The following is a 20957-nucleotide window of genomic DNA, read 5'->3' as shown; positions in this document are numbered from 1 at the left end:
CACCTGGATATGTGCATACATGTACTCTGGTCAGTGAATGTGTGATGACGCCCCTCAGTTTGCCAAGGTCCAAATCTGTAACAAAGACCTAAAATAAGGAAGCATAATAAGTACGTGTTCAGGAAATTTTTAATGCTGTAAGGTGCCTTCCCTTAAAGTCATTAACTCTCGCCAATGCAAGTGAGGACATTTCTGCAGATCCTTAGAAGTAACGACAACTCAGTGCTGTCACGACTACAGTTTTGACGGTGTTAAAGACGTGAATTTTCGACTTCCTCCCGAAAGCTTCCAGGCACCACAGCTGCGAGGAACAGGCTCCAGCAACCAGAACCAGAGCTAAGGCTCCGCGTTACCCGCTTGTCCAAACCCCAGGAGTTTCCCCAGCGAGTCGCGCGTGGCGGTGGGGGAAGCGGCACGCGCAGCCCGCCCGCTACCGCCGCGCTGCGCGCGGGGCGGAGGCGGAGGGCGCTGCTGGCGGCGGCGGCAGCTGCGGATCCGCCTCGGCCCGTCCGGTGCCGCTGCAGCCCTGCGGGAGAGCTGTCCCCGCCCCGCCGCTCGCCTGCGCGCAGCCCCGAGCCCGCTGCGCGCCGCCGCTCGCCAGTGCGCGCTGCCCCGCGGAGCCGCCGCCGCCGCCGCTCCGGGGCCGCGTCTGCCCCGGGGCCGGGCACCGCCGCGCTGCCGGGAAGAGCCGCCGCCGCCGCCGCCGCCGCTGCTGCTGCTGCTGCTCGGCCGGGCGCGGGCGGCTCCGCGGAGCCGGGCCATGAGGTGAGCGGCACCGCGGCGCGGGGGGCGGCAGGTGAGCGGGGGCGGCGGAGGGGGGGGGTGCTGCCGAGCACGGGGAAGCTGCCCGTGCGCGGCGGGGAGAGCGAGTTGCGCCACACGTATCCGCCCTCGGGAGCCTGCTTGCTTTATTTATCTACTTATTTATTTATTTATTTATTTATTTAATTTTCCGCTAAACTTTTCTTACAAGCCTCAGCCTCTGCCCCCGGCGGGAAAGCGAGTCCCGCCGCCAGCCAGGGGTTTTGGTCCCCCCCCGCCCCCGCCCCGCTTGTCTTCTTCACCTTTTGCAAAAGCCTCCGGGTGGGCTAAGGCGTTTGGGCCCCGGGCTGGCTTCAGGAGTAAAAAGGCCTGAGAAGCGGGTGGGTGAAGGCGAGGGCACGGCTCGCTTCGGCCGCGCCGCTTTCTGCGGTGTTTACATTCTGTCACGCTGAATATATGGCGCTTCTGAAAAGCGGATGTGCAATGGTTAACTGTATTTTGACACATGCCCTGTAGTAGCACCCCTGCAGCCTGAAACTGTGTTTTGACCTGGGAGGTTTAGTTCCTTATTAGAAGCAGCTGTGGGCCCGAATATATCCTCACCGCTCGCAAAGGGCTCTCAGCACTTGCATCAAAATTCCTGCCATCAGAAGCAGCTGCAGGGCAGTTTGCATCAGTATTTCATCTGCCTTCAGCTAGAAGACAGCTTACTGCGGTCAGGTCTTTTAGCTGTCATTAACTCCTACAGGAGACATGATTTTTTTTCCTGGGGGGAAAGGATTTTACCTCGTGATAAGGTTTATATTTTTAGAAAAGGTACCCAACTTGACTTAAAAGTTAAGTTTTAACTTTTGGATTTTTTTCCGTTGAAAGTCTGAATCCCACAGGCAAGTGACAGTTTCTTGAAAGATGAAGTCAGGACAGCCAAACTTTTCTCTAAGTGCTGTTCCTTTTCTTGTGTGACTTAGGCCTAACGAGATGTCCTCCTTACAAAACAGGGCCAATGTTGCTAACCGCTTGTGTAGAACATCATAGAACAGATTTAAGTTATTTGGATAAGAGCCCTAAGTAGTATTAACTGTCTTTAAAATGGGAGTTGAAATATAATCTTCCCTCCTCAGCTATTTTTTTTTTTCCTTGTAATTTTGAAAGGACTTTATAGGACAAAATCCATGCTATGTTTTGGGTACATAAAGCACTTTGTCCAACATACAGGACTATTCATATCATCTTGATGACAAGTATGTTTGTTAGTAAATACAAATGTGTACATCCTCTTTCCAAGAAGTGATTGGAGTGGATGTGCGTTGCATTATTGCCAAGAGATTAACAAATCTGACAGAAAAAGCAAGGAAGAGGTTCCAAAAAGGTAAAGCCCTCACGGCGCTGCTGTCTTTCGCTCAACCGTCATGAAGGTCTGGTTTAAGAGCCTTTGTTGTGGTAGCCTCGTGCTCCAGAAGTACTTTTTAAAGTAATCAGCCCTCTCGATATTGCAGTTGTCAAGTTAACACCACCACCTGGGATCTGATTCTTAGTTGTCCCGATGGTTAGCAAAAAGTCTGACAAGTTTTAAGTCTTTTGTCTAAGCGCTTGCAGCAGTGCAAGGTGTCAGGTGCTGCTGTTCTGGCTTGAACTTTTCTTGCTCGCTTTGCGCTGAAGTCAGTAGTGGGGAGTGGTACTTTTGGGAAATCATTAGTGTGAAATGGTATCATGGTACCATTCAATTTTTTGATCAAGAGGTCAGTAGGGTTTCAAAGAAGAGGTCTCACTTTCTCTTCCCTCACTGACTCCCTTGATCCCCAGTTGATCTCTTTAAGGGGCTGACTGCTGTCTTTTGGGGTGGTTGTGTGCTGGAGCCTGTAGCGCTATGGTACTGAAATGCCTTTTCTTCTCCCACACGTTGGGTATGGCATACTTTTCCTGCGAGAAAACTTCCCTTTATTTTTCTTGCAAGGTTTGTAGTGTTTTACTGATTCTGCACGTGCAGCACCTCTGTTGTGCTCTGGCCCTTCACTGGGAAGAAATAAAAATGCTGTCATCAGGAATTCACATTTGCTGCCCCTCCGTGCAGCACCGGTCCACCTCTATGAATAGGCAACAGTAATACTGTAAAACACAAAACAGGGCTGCACCAGGCAGGTGGTTCAGGGTGGAACATGAGCAGTTGCGCTAAATGTGAATGCAGATACAGTGACAGGATCAGTGACAAATTGTGTGATTATTATTTGATATTGCATGTGTTTGCTGCCATGGTGATGCTATGCGTTCAGGATATTTTCCACCATTAGTGCGCGCTTAGTTGCCTTGCATTGTAAGTCAAAGCAGTTAAAATCTCATTTGCAAACCTAATGGGAGCCTGTGTAGCTCCTGGAATAGTATAACTGTGTAGTAGGCTGATTGCCGCAGTACTTCAAATTTTTGAAGGGTCTCAAGGTGTATCTGTGATGTTTAAACAGGACCTGATTGTTCAGAATTTATGCCAGATGCTGCATATTGATAATGGGGTAATTTATGTAAAAAGTGGAAGCTGTGATGAGTGGAGATACAAACTAGAAATAAGATCATAAGTGTGCTGTTGCCTTCAGACCCGTGCCTCAGATTGAGAGCAGTAGGGGAAGGCTTGAAGAGCTCTGTACAAGAAAGCAAACAAATAAAACAAGTAATTATTTTTTAAGGCAGAAGGGGCTACTAAGTCACATACTTAAATCTCCAAGTTTAACCAGGTTGAAGCCTTAGATTGGCATGTTCAAATTTATTTGAAATTGCACTGAGTCTCTTAAGATAAAAATGGAGAGTTAAACCATTTTGAGTACATTGCTTGCAGATAAACCTTTTTTTTTTTTTTTTTTTAACATGGACACGTGTTTTGCATTCGTTTTACAAACAGACACTAAGCCAGCAGGTCACAGATTCATGCTCCACAACTAAAGACAATAACTTCTATTTCCTTTCACTTCCATAATCCGCTCTGCGATCAGAACCTCCTTGTTGTCAAGCTCTGTGAGCACACACATTTCTTCTTCCACTGCCTGACCCTCTGCCAGGACTCCGTGGAGGTGAAGCAGCGTTAAGATAATTCCCCCCAGACTGTTACGACACGTTTTTTTCTGCAGTGTGTTACAGGAGCCAGGACCTGGGCCTCTGCTCCTTGTTTCTTTCCCTCACGCATTCAACTTCTTAGTTGATGCTTAAAAAAAGAGAAAAAATCGAACCCCCACCCCCACTCCGCTACACGTCGCCACCCATAGATGAATACAAGCAGGGTACATAAGACAGTCTGTGCTAGCGTTTGGTGTAAGTTTCATTTGTTTGAGCATTTGACACTTATACCTAACTTCACAGACATAAATAGTCTTCTCCACTTCGATGAGAGTAATCCTGCTCACAAGATGTTTGCAGAACCAGGGCATATTTAAAATACACGTGGCCAGCTAGTTCCCTACTGGCTCCACTTAAGTTTTATTTTAAGATGTTCCTGCTTTGAAAGATAAGCATGAATCAAAAGAGACTGTTCCCAGTGCCAAGGGGACAGCAGTCACACAGTGCTACTTAAGCACGTGCCACTGTACAACTAGCCACACCGTTTAATAGTCACTAAAACCAGAAGAAACTGTTTGTTCTTTTCCTGCATGTGTGGAAAGAAGTAGGAAATCTCTTTAAAATGATGCCAAGGATACTGCTATTTTATGATAACTAGCAGGAAATAACAAAGGTTAGGACAGAGAGAAGGTCAGTCTCCTTGCATGCTGTATAGGAAAATCCTGAAAGTTGATTATGAAGTTTAACTCCACACATATCCCAAGGGTAATCAAATAAATATTTTACTTCTAGCTTTATTTTATTGCTGACTTATTTCTTTCTTCATTGCGTTCTTCTGAATATAGACTATTTGGCATTCACTTTGAAAGAGTGTTTCAGGTTCCAGCTGTTCCCTAAAGTGAAGATCCTAAAGAGACAATGCCTTTGTCCCTACGCTTCTGGTATTTGCTCCTTTTCCCTGGTTTTTGTGCCAGTACTGTACAGATTCACCTCACTCTGTAAAATGACATGAATTGCAGTGCTAAATCAGTACCAAGGATACCTTGGTAAACTAACTAATTCTGTATTGGAGGGAAGAGTAAGTCTACTTTTAACTTCTCCTTCCTGCTCCTAGAACACTATTTTAGTAGAAGCTGTTTCCTAAGCAACTTGATAGGGAAATTTTTATCTTTTGAATAGCATTACCACTCATAATTCCAAGTCTGTAAATTGTATTATAAGGCATTGATTTATAATTCTGATGCACTGGAGGATTACGTGCGTTCCATCGTGCTGATTACCTCCCTATGTTTTCTCCCACTCAGTTTCTTTGATTTTAAAAGTACATCCCTGGGCTCATTGACATGGATGTTCCCTTGCTAAACCCCCCCAGAACATCAGTGGGAATAAAATGTGGAACGATAAAACGTGCATTTCTAGCCTTGGTGTCGGGTCATAAGAGGGTTCAAGGTCAACGTAATCATGCTGGGTTGGTAACTCAGCGTCATACTTATTTTTTCATAGTTGACATTTTTTCTTTGGAGAACCTCAACTTTGAAGTGAAGAAAAAGGTTTGGCTCTTTGAGTTGCTACTAAATCCTTGAAGACATTAAACAAATGTAAATGAAAACACTAGTGCTTGTCTGTGTCAGTGAAGAGCCTGAAAAAGTAGCTGTGAGGAGGGGGAACTGCATACATTTCACCTCATTCATCTTAACTCAGCTGCTGCTAGTGGAATATAGGAGAAGGTTTAGGGGAGTCACAGGGACACACGGTCTACGGCGAGTGGCACCTAGTCCTGACTCACCAATGGTCAAGTGTTGGGGAAGACGACCCCTCAGCCTTGTCTTTCCCATGGAGGTCAGAGAATAAGTGCTAACCCTCGTCCACAGCTCAATTGCCAGGAGTCAGTCCAGTGCCACACGGATGGATTCCCTGTCGCTTCCTCCTACAGCCCCTTCTCTGAGGGACCACCGAGTGGGACTGTCCTAGGAGGATGCTTGTTCATGCCTGTTTTATGTGTATCTTGGCGAGAAGCAGGGAAGTCGTTTCTTTTGTATATTGACATATAATGGGAGAGTGTTAATATCTCACGCGTATAGATTGACACTATTCTTTTTGTCTCATATGGTGCAGTGGGGCCTCTGACAGAGGGGAACTTGTGGGCAGAGGTAAAGTAGTTCAGCTGGTGGCTCTCCAGACCCATATATTGCATATAGAGATGTTTTAGCACTAACTGTGAACTATGTGCATGGATGGGCCTTGCAGATGACCTGCCAGACCAGTCCTATTGCAGACGATCCCCATGTGAAACGGCTCACCCCAGTCATTGCGCAGAAGGCAGCATGTTTCGTCCTTGCAGTGATACCAGCCACCCTGGGCAAAGCTGTGTGTGATCTGGGTGGCCAGTTCAGGAATGCTACTCACTCCAGAATGGTGAGGTTCATCCACAGATTAATAACTTTTCTGGGCTCATCCTGTTGGGAGGCATCATCCCCCATATCAGCCTCCTGATGCCATTGCCCCTCAAAAAATTGTCTAAAGAACTGCAGCAAGAAATATGCGTCTGCACCAAATGCTGAGCAGCAGCTACTAGGACACATAGGATGTGGCCACCAGCGTGGTCAGCCCTGTGCAAGGGGCATACAAGTCCCAAGCATGATATAGGTGGGCTAAAGGAGCCTGTAGGCTAGGTGCACAGAGAGCAAGGAGACCGCTGTTGTGCCCTGTGCAGCCCATCCGACACCTAGAGCAGACATAGCCATGATACACTGTTTGCTCCACCTCTTGTACCATGGCACAGATAAGAAGGCCAGTATAGACCTGCTCTGCTTTTTTTCAAGGTCCGAAGTAGAATTACACTACATCTTCCAGAGAGAACTGCAACAGCAAAAGTCCCACCTGCTTTTTTGGTCATTAGCTGTCATTTTAACTTTGTTAGCTTACTTTGGCTAGAATATTATTTTAATCGCCACAGCTCTATAACGTGATTGACACCATTTGTTTTGTCCTGTCTGTCCTATCCTGTCCTATCCTACAGAAATAAGTAACATTTGAGCTGAGGTGGCTTTTATTAAAGATTAAAATGAAGAAAGTGCTGCAAGGCTGAGCAATAAACAAGTGATTTATAAAGCGTAAAATTCTGTTTCTCCAGTGCCTTGACAGATTGTCTTCCCGCCCAGAAAAGACACTGAGTATCTAAGCATTATATTGCCTTGCAATAATAAACACTTGAAGGACCAGTGAAACACGTTTTAAAAACATAACTAGTTCAAAGTGTATTTTGTCCCCGGAGAGGTGAATGTTCACTCTATATCAGGAAGGGAAAGAGAGTCATCTCCGCATATGCGGTGTGTTGAGTGTACGTGCAGAGTCAAGGCTGGTGTAAAAGAAAGGGAAGCAGCAATGCCAAGCACAGATCTGGAATAAGGCAGTGAGCAAAAGGCAGAGGAAAGATAATGAAACACCGGAAAGTATTAGCTAAAGGAAAGAAGTTACTATAAACGTAACTGAAGCTGGATTGAAGGAACAGAAGAGAAACTGCTAGGTGGAAAAACAGTACAAGCCCCAGAGATGTGCTTTGTTAACATAAGAAGTTCCACTTGAATCCAGTGTTTGGTTAGTCTTAATAATCAGCTCAGCTTTCTGTGTGAGGAGGTCTTTGGGAAGCTCTTTAATGTTCTAGAAAGCAAAAAACTCTACAAACACTGACCAGGCTGCTTTCAGGCCTCTTTTTTTCTTTTATCTTGGTGGGAGTCATGGCTCACCTGCATCATTGAGGAAGCAGAATCCGTTACCCCTTTTCCAAGGGGACTCGTGTTTTTAAGCCATTAGACAAGGAGCTAGTGAGAGCCAACGTAACTCTTTCCTACTTCAGCTGCCCTTAGAGATATCAGCAGTCACCCGTGTTAATTAAACAGGTGACTTAATACCACAGCACACCCCAGCTTCTCACCGTGAAACAGCAGCAGGTGATTTGCTTGTTGAAATCAGGTGATTTGCCTGTTGAAATACGACCTTGCTGTATCCTCAGTGTTCATCCAAGAGGAGTCCTGGGCTGCTGGCCAGAGTGAGTACACACACACACAGGGATGAAGCTGTGCCTCCCCACCCTGCTGTCAGAGCACTGCCTTTGGAAAAGAAATTTTAAAACTAGTACATCATGTATCCAGAGCGAAGGCATCGTTTGCTTCTTGTAAACCTGGCAGCCAAAATAGTTCTTCCCAGTTTTGGTGGTGCCAAGGTCGAAAGAGAGATGGCTATTCACTTTCAGTCCTCAGTGGCAGGTGCTGATGAAATTGAGGAAAATCATGTCAGGTGAGGATTTCCAAAGTCGATGGGGGGCCTGTTATATCCCAGATAACGGAGGCTGGTTGAAACTAAAGAATTTCAGTCAATGGTAACTCAGCCTATAGCACTGCTTCGATACAAATTCGCTGAAACTGATGCATTTCTGAAAACTGCTTTGGTTTCAGTAACTTAGTGTATTTGGACAAAAATATGTTTTACTGGAAATATTCTGACTGGCTCATGACTCATCTGTTTTTACAAACCTAGCAGTCCTTTCCACACAAACAAGCAAGCGAGTGGGCAAAGCTAACACAATGTTTAATGTAAAAGATATAAAGATCTTGATTGGCATTGTGGAGTTGTAGAAAATACTCTGTGCTTTCCCTTCTGTGAACCCATGGCTGGGGGACAAGGGGGGTTGAAAAGTTTCCTACCGCTATACAGGACACTCACAGTGTCCTGTTTTGGAAACATGTCGCTTTGGATTTTTGCTTCTGCTTGCAACAAAAGATTCCAGAGGAGCTTTAGGTATCTTGGAAGTTGCAGATGGACCTTAATGATATTCTTATCAGTGCTCCTGCCCAGCAGGGTTTCCGGGTCTTATTACTTCCCCTCACAACAGCTGCCAGTGACAAGAATAATTTTCACACTTGGAAATCATCTTTACTTGACCTGGGCACGTTTACACACTGTTCTTCTCTCTAAAATATTCTTAGCAAGAATGGTAGAAAGAATCATTTTCCTCCGTTTACAAAAGTTCTTTTCTCCTTATTTTCAAAATCAGAAGTTTGATGTACAGATTTTTCACTGAGTCTCCTAAGGTGTGTGGAGTTTTTTGATTAGTGAGAATGTGCACTAGGTATCTATCAGATATCTATCTAGCCAAATGAAGACATGCTGCCTTGACCAAAAGAGAAGTACAAACAAGGAAGAAAAGAAAACAAGAATAAATGGGAGACTAACTTGATTTTTCCCTCTTTATCTTATTCTAAAAGAAGAGAGAAGACTGCAGCTGTTTTTTTTTTTTTTTTCTGTAAGCTGTTCTTACAATTTCTGTGATTTGTCTACATTAAGGCTTGAATTCCAGAACTCTTTGGTCTTTGCAAGCATCAGTGCCCATGCAGACAAATATTTACAGGTGTCTGTAAAAAGCAACTTTTCGTCTCTGAACCTCTAGCAAAAATATTGAGTTACAGAGCATGTGAGAGTGTATTAGAGGTCATCAGAGTGATTCATCAAAGACCCATCAGTGTGGGTCTTTATTACAAAATGGTTTGTCAAATTTTTGCTAATTTTTCACATCTTTTATCAGCTTTTAAAATAGTTGGCATTTAAAAGTAATTTAAAATAGGACATTAAAGAAATGATTACTGACTTTTAAAACTAATTGAAAACAGATTTTGAGTGTATAAAAACAGATTTTAGTGCATAAAAACTCCATTATTTGAGATAATATTTTGTAACTAACTCAGTAAAAAAGTTCACAAAACATTTGAAGAAAATGTAAAATTAGTGCATTTTTAGATCTGGAAAATATTAGGATATATTAATATAACGCTTTTTACTTGTCAAGCTCTCTAATTTCTGCAAATATTTAAATCTCTCTGAATCTGTCTTTGTGGTTGGTGATTTACACTGACTACTTCATTAATCATCTAATTTAACATAAAAAAGAACAATCTGACTACGGATTATTGTAAATTCCAATCTGACAGCAAGAAATACCATGGATCGATATAAGTTCTAAAGTTGCTATCAGACTTCTAATAGCATAATTGGGTTTTAGGCTCTTAAACTGCAATAAATGATATTTTTTATTTTGAAGAATGATCTTCAAAAGATGAACCCATGGAGTTTGCAGGACAGCTTAAAACAACGTCTTTGGGAAAAGTGAGAACTCTGCCTTCAGCTTGTCCCAGCAGAGCATTGATTCTGAAGGATAATGATTCTCCCAATGCTGATCTGGTTACCATGTCATCAGTGACCATGTGTTAGAAATCCTGGGGTTTTTTTTAACATTGTAGCAGATGTTGGAGACTAGACTGTCATGGTGCAACAAGTGAAATACACGCTAATAATTTTACTGACACTCTAAGTAGACTATATAGTGGATGCTTTTAAATTACCCTAATTTCTCTTACCTGCAGACCTCACGTCCTGTATGATCATCTCACAGAATATGTTTATATAGATTTTAGAAATTATTCAAATGACCTTTTGGTAACCTGGGGTACAAATGTCAAATATCTAGGTTGTTTTGGGTTACTTTCCATTAACTTACTGAACCATACTGAATGAATGTTTAAAATGTCAAAGTTGGGAGTTGAAGAGGTCACGTAACTGAGTGAAGAAATAAGGACCAATGACCTCTTGCTGAACTTTTAACGAAAGGTTAAAGATCACAGGATTTTTTCTAGATTATTGCTACAAACTTTTCTATATCAGGAATAACGTTTAACTTGATAAATGGTCTTCTTTCCCTTTGCGGCTGGAGCCCTTGAAGATATTAAAGAGATTCCAAGATTGTTTCTGGAAAAAAATGGCATACGGATAAGTGGCTATAATAAAACTACTGAAATAGTGAGTATGTTTTATATCTCCCTGTACTTGCCATTTATTAATCCATGGTGCACCAAATTTCTAGTTTAGTATTGATGTGGAAGTTAATGGTCACTTATTTTTAAATGTTTTTCTCATTCTGTGGAGATAGTTGCTGAATTCTTTCTTTCAGTCTCTACAGGGCTCTTCAGCATTGGTGATGTTGTTCTGACTTGGTAATTCCTTCCGCATTCTCTAGCATTGAAAAAAGAAGCTTGCATAGACAAGAGCCAGTCTCCTTTAATTTATTCCAGTTTCAATTTTGCCCCAGAAAAAGAGTAGAGTATGTTACTGTGCAGGATGAAATTGCAAGGCTGCAATTTTAAACAAGCATGAACATTGTACATTTAATGCTGCATTTTTTGGCTTCTTGTTTGAGTAACGTGCAGGAAGTGGCACAGGATCCCAGCAAAGTTTGTAACTGAGAAGGCTTCCAAACCAGACCTCTGAAGGGAAGGGGTCTAATTTTAATGTTATGTTACAAGCTTTCCGTTTGGAAACACAAGAGATTCAGCTGATCTTTAGTGGTCATTGAGGAGCAACTTTTTCTCTCGCCTTCACCTGAGAAAGAGACTGTTGTGCTGAATAAGAAGGCTAATTGACTGTATTGAACATGCATCTATATCTACATTTATTCAGCAGTAATCTGTGAGCCACACTTTGATTGTGCAGCGATATGATGATTCCAAAAATCGGCAATGTGTGCTACACAAGGAAAATATGTGTGTGTGTGTGTATATATATATATATATATATACACACACACATATACACATAAATACACACATATACATATACTTTCACATACAGGCGAGAGTACTTAGGTGTTTTTACTGCTGCATTTGCCCTTGGCAAGTCTGACTGTAGTTGATAGAAAATCTCAGAGAGAGTGTACAGGTGGGAAAAGAAAAACGTGAGGGAAATGACAGATAGCTGTTATCCAGTGCAAGGCTTGTGGCATTTAATTTAAAAAAAAAAAAAAAAAGTCAGTAACGGTTATCTTTATACCTCAGATATTAAATTCTTACCTTGCTAAAAATCTCTGCGTACACTGCAGTTTTGAGGTTATGTTAGTGTTATCATTGCTTCCTTCAGACCACTCAACACTGCTAAGTCTGAGGCCTTTCAGAGTGGATACGGGAAAGAAAACATTTGTAGTAGCCAGGATGCCATTAAGAAATAATGGGGCATCTTTTGGAATAGCATTATTTATGCCTTTATGTATTATTTACATATATAGACATACGACTTTTATAAAGCAGCTAAAGAGACAAAACTACTAAACCTGGTAAGAACACCATTGAGATTGTATGACGAATCTAAAAAATACATGCAGATAACTTGTAAAATTACCAACGTTTTGAACCTTAAGTCCTTTTTCAGGTAAAACTTCCACAGTAAGTAAACGATCGTTTCATAGCATTGAATCTTTAAAGCTGCTAAAGAATCTATGCTGAGACTCTGAAAGTGGAATTTGACCAAATAATTTGTGTATTAGTATTTACATAATATAGCAGCAACACTACAGTAAAATAGAAAGGGGTTGGATACTCACATGCGGATGATGTTTTAGGTATGTGCAATGTTTGTGAGTATCTGAACCTGGGAAATTTTAAAATACTGTAATCTAAGCAAGATGTATAATTAAGAGGTTGGCTTCCACGTGACAAATCTATTTTTGTGATTTCCTGAAATTCAGTCATGTTGCTGAAGTAGTTACTAAATATGTCAGTATTCCCTCTTTTTGGTCCCAGGTGGGATTGTTGCAGGATGTGGGCTTAGTGGCTGGTTGGTCTGTCCGTCTCTCTGCTGTGGGTTTGATTTGTCATGTTGGAAAGCTGGCAGCTACTAATATGTTTTATTTGTAGTGAGCTTATGAAAGAAGATACTGTTAAAGCCAGGTTTTTCATACCACCTTGTTTAGCTCCTGGAGACTTGTTGAGTTTTTGTGGTAGGTTGCCTGAAGAGAATGCAGTTGTGCATAGAGACAAGGAAAAGAAATCTGCCTGTCGCTCTATCCAACCGAGTGAGTTGGAAATGACTGCCCTCCCCTAAAGTGAACGCCTGTTCTTAAAAGGAATATTCAGATTCCAGTCTAAAATGATGAAAATAGTTTAGGCAACGTGTTGAGGAAGAACATTTCACAGGAAAAATGCTTTTTCGCATGATTTCGTAGAAGCGGGTTTTGTGTTTGCTTTGTTCCAGTTTAGTTCTGAGTTTCAACAAGTAGACCAGCATCCTCTCTACAGACTCATTGAAATGGAAATGTTTTTGTCCTCTACTTTGGAATGCAAGCTATTTTAGGAATGTTCCTGGGTCTTTAGGCTTTTTAAAACTCACACTTTTAAGATTTTTTTTTTTTAGCTTCTTTTAACTGATTCTCATAACAAAACAAGCATCCAGAAAGATGTTTGGTGCCTTGATCTTGACCCAGCAAAATAATGAAGGGTACTTTGTCTGTGCATGTACAAATGGTTCCCTTCAAATCAATGGTGGCAGGATACGGGCAAAAAGTAGAAAAGCCTTGCTGGGTCAAGATCAGAGAGCTGAGTGCTTTGCAAAGCCAGGCTGCAGGGCAGCCCTTGGTGAGGAGGAGTAAGGCTTTTGGGACCCTTCCCTGGGGCTTTGTGGGGCCAATGGGTGCCCCACCACACCCGGCTGCTGGAGTTTCCAGTTCTGGAGCTCGAGTAGCCCCTTCAGGTGCGCTGCTTCCCCCCATGGCCTCTCTTGCGTTTTCTTCCGAAGAAAAGCTGGGCTTCAGGACTTTTCTTTGCTTAAAGTAGGATGTTTGTGGGCCTCTGAGCACTCATGCTTCAAGCCGACATGGGAATGATCAAGCAGCAAAAAGTAACTGTGTAAAATCAAATATATGCAGTTTCCTTTCTTTCTGAGCATTGGATTAAGATTTTACACTGAGATTCTCCTGGACATGCTTGGAGTTTATCTGGTTTTTTTACTCTCTCCTTATTAAAATATTGCTTACTAGGATTTCTTCTGTCATCAGTGCACTGGAAATGGGCAAGGACCCTCCTTGATGTTTTATGGGCCGTTGGTCTTTTGCTGATCAAAGTAGACCAACATCAAGTGACGTGAGGCTACGAAAATTATGATGAGAGGCAGTGCCGTATTTCAGAACAGGACAAACTTACTTGCCTACAAACAAAGAGAGGGATTTTTTGTCTTTGTGTTTTATATAAGACATAGGATATCCAGTGCTTTTGCAAGCAAGATTTGCTTTTAATTAACATTAATTTTTAAAAAAATGGAAATAGACTAGTATGGATTAGGCTCATGTGTGGACCATATTCGATGGTGCTGTATGCGGAGGTGATTGTAACCAGATTAGAATTGATCGGTTAGTGCAGGCAAACGAAAAACGAGACTTTTTTGTGCATTCTGTCCAAATTTATTGATTAGTATAACTTTGGCAAAATAAAAGCACATTGATCCAAAAGTTATTGAAGTCAGTGGGATGCCTGAGCTCTTGAAGTCACTGGAAGTTGATAAGGCTCTTGGTTGCTTCAGTATCAAGCCACTGAATTTTTAGAAACGCTTATAAAGTTATAAAGTATCCTTCAGCAGCAAGACTATATTTATGTATTTGTATGTGTGTGTATGTATATATTTGCACACTTTAAAACAATATCAAGAAGCTATAAAATATTCTTAGTAAACTCATTAGAAAAACCACATCCTTAAGTGCATTACTTTCCACCCACGTTGTCTCCCGTGTGATTTTTGTGCGCAGTTCTTTTACATTTGCATAGTCCTTTGTAAAAGAGAGATGTTCCATCTATATCTTACAGTTTTCACTAGTTTTTACATTTACAAATAAGACTTCCATGTGAAGCCACTTCTGCAATATCAGTGAGACGAACTGCTAAAACTGGGATGCAAATGTTTCAGCGTTGTTACGCTGAAGTTCTTTGTTTAGTAAAGGAAATACAGTAAAGTATTGCAGTGGTAAAAGAGCTACATTGTTTTAAAATCATAGTATGATTATATAATTTGAAGCAATTATAATTTTATGAATGTATAGGTATATACTATTATATTATAAAGTGATTTATAATTCCATATTTCATATTTAGTCCATTAAGGGCTGCTACATACAGTAGATACAAAATACACAAAATTTCACTGGCAGATATTTGATGAGTTGTACTTAGCATGGACCAAATCCTGACTGCGAATGCACGTGTGCGACTAAAAAAAAAATTCAGAGAAGGTTCACAGAATCTATATAGGTGTTTCTGAAAGGAGGGTTTGGCCTTGCATATTATTTTTCCTCTATTAGTACTTAAATCACAATGAAATAGAAATGATTTTCCTTCCCTTTCATCAGTTCAGGAGAACAGAAACTGTGGAAGCAGAAATACAGCTGGCCTAGTACACAAGTGCTAGTGACAGCCAAGATGGAACAAGGAGGAAACGCTAATGGGATTCTAGCGCTGTATAATAGCTGCCTTGTCTGCCGAAGGTGTGCTTTCTCTTGGGTACAACCTGAGGCATAAGGCATGCTGAGAGAGAAACCCTGGCAACCAATTTCTATAAGGGGGAAGAGAGTTCTTCCTGATTTAATCTCAGTGTAAGTAGGTTAAGTGTGGTTTTCCTGTCGTGTCTTTGCTTGTGTATTTTAAGGACACCTGCAGCTACGTTACTTAGTTTATATGTTTTGAAAAAGTGCTTTTGCTTGCATTTTACCTTTACGCAGTTAAAACGTGATAAAAGGTACTTAGATAACAATAAGTCGTTTCTACCTGAGGGTGTGTGAATCTATAGACAAAGATACTAGTGTCCTGTTTGTCCAGCACGTTCTTCATGGTATCTGAAGTATAACACAGTGTCCCCTTTTCAGCTGCATGAGTAAGGTGGAGAAATGGCTTCACAGCGTCAGGAGAAGACACTTCCAGCAGCTGATTAACTAGTGCATCTCTCTGGCATACAGTAAGATACTGAGATGCCTTCTTGAGCCATATGGTGTCAGATCATTACAAAGGGTATGCCTGTGCTGGACATCTGCATTGGTTTTTGCAGCCCACCATTGTGCTGGAGGTTATGTAAGGAACTTGGCAACATCCACTGAGGATTCGTAGGGGGCCGTTCTGTTGTAGGTGCTCTCTCGGTCACAACAACCGTCTTTCTGCTCAGAGTGGAAGGATAATTCAAAAGTTATATTCCAGGTCTTCGTCTCTGCACGACATAGGTCTCTTCTACAGATAGCATGTCCTCCTGTCATTTGTCTTAGGCAGATGACATCACCATGCAAATAACAACAGCATAAGGGTGATAATATGCAAGCTTTTCCTGTTGCTGCTCGTTATCTCTTTCCACATCTATGTTTGCTTTTCCTCTTGCTTTCTGGACAATGGTGCCAGGGAAAGTAGTTGTATGTCCTCTGGAAGAGCGTCAGGTCAAAGGAAGAGCCCTGACACGGATATCGGTGTGAGAATGCTGTTGCATTGCAGGCAGGACTAGCTAACTGTAGCCTTACATTGCAGATATTGTGAAGGTTCCTTGTGGAGCTGCTTCTTAGCCTGCCTTGCAGTCAGGCTGCTCTTTCCTCAAGAGGAGGTTCAGGGCTAGAGAAGCAAGTGCTGAGTGGTAAGATTGCATCATCCTTTTAGAAATCTGCAGTAACCTGCAGTGGGTACAGGGTTTTGGATGAGACCTGCCTTCAGAAACCTCAGCCAGATGCTGTTGTAGGCACAAGAGGAGTAGAGTGGGGAGCCTTTGCTGCCCCTCGTACTGCTGGTCAGTGTTCAGCCATTTGGGAATGAGGATATCCATGGTTAGCAAGGTAGTCATCAAGGCCATCATTAGCAGCCTTCACAGACGTGTCTTGCATGCATCGTGAGCTGTCTCAGAGGTCCTGTGCAGGCTGGTCTCCCCTGCTGTGCTTTCATTTGTGGGGGTCACCTTCCCTCTGCTGCAGCATGCACCCCTGTCCACAGGTAGGGCCTCAAGGACCATTACCAGAAACTTACTGGCTGATTTCCTAACTTATGTATCATCTGCCTCAGAACAAAAGGGATAGCAGGCATTCCCTTTCCCACTGGAGACTCTGGAAATCCCAGGGCTCTTCCACAGTCGCAGTATGTACCCACCCCAAGCCACACACGTCCTCAGTATGCCCACTACAGTGACTTCTAAAACACAATATGCATAGTATCTACATCTGTGGGAATGGTGAAACAACTAAGCAAGAAACCCCCAAACCTAAAATCCTCTCACCTAGCTCCTACACAAACATAGTCTGCAGCATCCCTCTCTGCTTGATAGGCAATGCAGAACCCTTTCTCACCACAAGGCACTGAACTTTTCCTCATTCAATGAATGCCTGTAATCACTGTCTTACTATCTATAAATGCTGTTAACCAGCTGGTATACTTATTCTATCAGGTGCTATTCGTCCTAAATACATAAGCTAATTTCCTGATATCTGAAAGCCTGATGTGATCCCAAAAGTCGTTGCCTCAAATTAATTGTCAGGGCTGCAGTTTCCATTTGTGGGAAACATCCCCGCTCTCCTCCTCCTCCTCCTCCTCTGCCTATCCACTGATGAGAAAGAACGGTATTTAAGAGCAAACATAATCAACTTCATTTGGCTGTGTGTGTAGCATAGCAACTTTGACCAATATACCTGCAACGCTTCATATAAAGACCAATGTGGTGTACAAGAAGTGAAAACACAGAAAAACACAGAAGCCAATGGGGCTGTTAAACTGAGACCAACATGGCCAGTGGCCAACCACCTAATTTTAGATTGATAAGTGGTCAGTGTGGCCAGAAACCACCAGGCACAGTGCCTAGTTGGCACAGCTTAAATGGCTGCCATGACTCTGCATGTGCTTGCATTCCCTCTTAGACAGGGGGCAATGCACTGTGCAACAGCTGCCTCTATTTGCCGGAAGGCTGACCTGGAAGCAGGACAGTGCATATGGTGGTGGTTTTCTGCAGCTAGAAGGATGGGAGGTTCTCGGTCCATGCTGAAGGTAATTGCAGGGAGGAACTGGAACAACTTATGAAAGAGCTCTTAGCTCTGCTTACACTCCCTTGCCTCTGCAAATACACCCTTGCTGTGATTGTTCTCTGCCTGTCAAAGATGACACCCTGACTGAGTGCTAAAAGAGTAGTTCCTTGTGCTGGTGCATCTGTTGCTCTGTTGTTCTGCAAGTGGCTTCTGTGGCTTGTGTTGCAGTGATCTGGATGTCCTCAAGGACACGTTCCCCTTTGGTCTGTAGTCCGAGGGCTGGATATAGGCATTATGGGGTTGCTGCTGTGAATGTTTCTTCATCTTCCCCTACAGGGAAGAAAAAAGAAAGTCTCTCGGTGTTTGAGGGCCCATGGAGAAACACAACCTGATGATTTATGGTTGTCCTCTTCATAGTGCCCTCATTCTCTGGGACACCTTTTTTTGCAGCAGAGTCTTGTTCCTTTGACCATCTCTTAGGAGGACTGTTAGGTCCATGTGGAATGGTACGGGCTCTGCTCTGGTAGAAACACCACCTATGGCACCTCAGGTGGTGGTAAATAGAGGACACTGCTCAGAGCCCCTCTGATGCCATTCTGAGCTGTGGCTGTCCTTGTGCCGAGAGGAATGGTCTGCAGTCCCACGGGATGTATGTGCTCCTCCTCCTTCTTCCTTCCCCCCTCTTTCTTCTCCCTGCCCCCTCCACTACCATCAAAGTGACGCCACAGAATGATTCAACTAAACCTTAAATGGGTTAAATGCATGGTCCACAAAGTTACTGGAATGTGGCTGGATGGCAGATGCTTGAAGGATGGGGAGGGGATGGGCTGAGGTGCAGTAGGATGTAGATAAACTGCTGACACAAACCATATGGAAGGGGAGAGCTTGTGTGTGATGCTTTACCAGGTAATTGCTCTACAAACTGAACGCTTGCAAATCAAATCATTTTGCCTAGTAATTTAGGGGAGGGATGAAATCTCTAGTAGTTCATGACACTGCTTTGACAGTGACAACATGTGGCCTGCTGTGTTTGGGAGTGAGAAGGCTTGGCGTGTGTGCAGCCCCATATGGATGCCATTAAAGTCCACTGTTCCCTCCACAAGACTCCACAAGTTCATAGAAATAAATACCACAAACAAGTGCCTCACTCTTGGCCAGAACGGAGTCAAACTGCAAAGTAGTTTTTTGCAACGTGAAAGTGTTTTCTGGCTGATACCAGGCTAGGAAACTTGCTGTTTAGAAAGCCTGCTCTCAGCATGGCTGTTTTCATCTGGGAAAAAGGGCCTATTTCTGTCTTTTCAGTGTGCGTGCCCCTTTACTGCTTCTGTCACACAAGTACGCACGTTCCCAGTCTGAGACAAAATCTAGTTTATACTAAGCTGTATGTTCACTGTTTTGGCAGTGGACAGTGGTTACAGAAGACAAGTTTACGTGCTGGCACTTCTGTTTAGCTCCTCACGTTCAGCTGTGCCCTTGATCTCAGACAGAAACAACGTACTAGCATCCTGGGTGTCCTCTGCCTGGCTTCTTATAAAAACAGACCCAAAGTGCAATACTGTAGGACTTGATTCATTTACTTAAACATAGGCTTCTAGTGCCATCTGAGATGCCCTGGGTAGTTCTGCCTCACTTCCAGGTCCTGGTCCAGGAGGCAGCCGTTTTCCTGTACAACCAGTGTTACATGCGTTGGCCTCATGTGGATGCTTCAGATGCCCTAGGGCATCTCAAGAGCACTAGATAAGCATGTGTGGGCAATTGAAGTGTCTTTGCTTGTAGTGTCTGCTTGTAGTGACCTGCTGAAGGTCTCTGAGGAGCTGCTCACTGTCGGTTTCATCCCCTGGATGTCAGGGAATCTGTGCAGCCCAAACGCGGGGGGAATCTTTTTGGTTTTGTATTGAAAGTCTGAAGTTTCTGGAATAAAGACTACAGCATACCTGTCAACTGCCCCTCACTGTCCCCCCCACCAGTTACTCTTTAAAATGTAAAGCAGCATGCACTTGTCTGCTCTTTAGTGAAGGCAACATAAGTTTGAAAGAAATATTTTAAGCACATGGGAAGGAAAGACTAGGCAGCTCTTTATATTTTGATGCCAAAACTCTCCAACTTCTAAAATTTGAAGCATCTATAAGGTATATTTTCTTTGCATAATATCTTTTATGCTCAGATTGACTGTATTTGCATCCACGGGGATTTGGTTATATTGTGATTACACACGTAGTAAATCACGCTTGCTATATTAGCAAGCGTGTCATGGACTTGGGATGAGGCCTATGAGCACTTACAGATGGAAATACAAATATTTATCAGTTGATAAATAGATACATGTAATCATCGTACTTGTTATCTTGCTCAGTGATTATCTGTATTTACATCATTGCTGAGTAAATGGTGGGGGAAATGCTTATCAAGGCTGCTCTTATGTCAAGGGACAAATTGCACATCCTCAAGCTAAGGCCCCAACTTAGACGCTTTTACTGGGTCACCAGGAGTTTCATCTTCTCAAACTTGAAATGGGCATTTCAGCCTGTCCCTAAATGGCAGCAGATGGCAGAGTCGCAGCTTCCTCATCTCACTTACGGACTATCCAGCAAAGTCACGGCTTTTTTCATGGCATATTCTAACCGACGGTCTGCTCTGCACCCCGTCCTGCTATGCACTCGTATGTTACCACTTCTTTACTCCCCTTGAGGCTATTTCCTCCTCGGTTCACGTTCTTCTTTGCCGTCTATTTTTCCTGTCATCTTCGTTGCCTTCTTCCAGTCTCCTCCTCCCACAGTTTTTCCAGCCAAAACCAACTAATTTCGAAATAGCTTGCTAACAATCGTGAGGGTCAATATTTCACCCTAAATAAAAAAATAGATGGATTTACTCTTTTCCTCCGCAAAAAATGCACTGCTTTCTTTTTAGATTTCCCTAGATACGTTCTCTCCATTTAAAGAACTGAAAAGATGTGTGTATGATAACTAGCTTGAGGTTTAAATGTGAATAGTCTAAGTTCAGAAAACTGATCATTCTTTTTCATTTATTTTATGTAGGTTTCCTTTGCCTGATCTGTAAACATGTCCACAGACCTGCTATGTAAGTACATTGCCATCATCCCACAGTGATTTTTTTGGACCATGTGTTTTTATCAAATTCCCAGATGTGCTCAAGATTGATGTCTTTTATCTTAAATATAAAGTCTGCTTTTACATTTGCTTTTCTTCGGAGACATCTGTGGAACAATATTACCATTATAATCAATGGAATTATTCTTGGAGTAGGGCATGACTTAATATGAGTAAGATTGTAAAAATCTGGCCCATGAATAGTGTAA

General features: G+C 42.8%; 1 protein-coding gene across 6 annotated transcripts in view; it reads left to right on the top strand.

Annotated features, from left to right (window-relative positions):
* Nucleotides 1-589: 589 nt before the first annotated feature.
* Nucleotides 590-20957, top strand: part of PLAGL1 (PLAG1 like zinc finger 1) — a 49402-nt gene continuing 29034 nt past the window's right edge. Inside the window, exons 1-2 of one of the 6 annotated variants that reach the window (XM_068938530.1) lie at nt 590-765; nt 20677-20719. In XM_068938530.1, coding sequence (XP_068794631.1) covers nt 20701-20719 — 19 coding nt within the window. In that variant the 5' untranslated portion in view covers nt 590-765; nt 20677-20700. Of the gene's footprint in view, nt 766-10551; nt 10651-20676; nt 20720-20957 lie in introns of those variants that run through there. The other 5 variants (XM_068938534.1, XM_068938537.1, XM_068938538.1 and 2 more) reach the window with 5 other exon arrangements.

Source organism: Struthio camelus, chromosome 3 (genome assembly GCF_040807025.1).
Source record: "Struthio camelus isolate bStrCam1 chromosome 3, bStrCam1.hap1, whole genome shotgun sequence".
NCBI classification, from domain to species: domain Eukaryota; kingdom Metazoa; phylum Chordata; class Aves; order Struthioniformes; family Struthionidae; genus Struthio; species Struthio camelus.
This window is presented reverse-complemented; position numbering and strand designations above follow the sequence as displayed.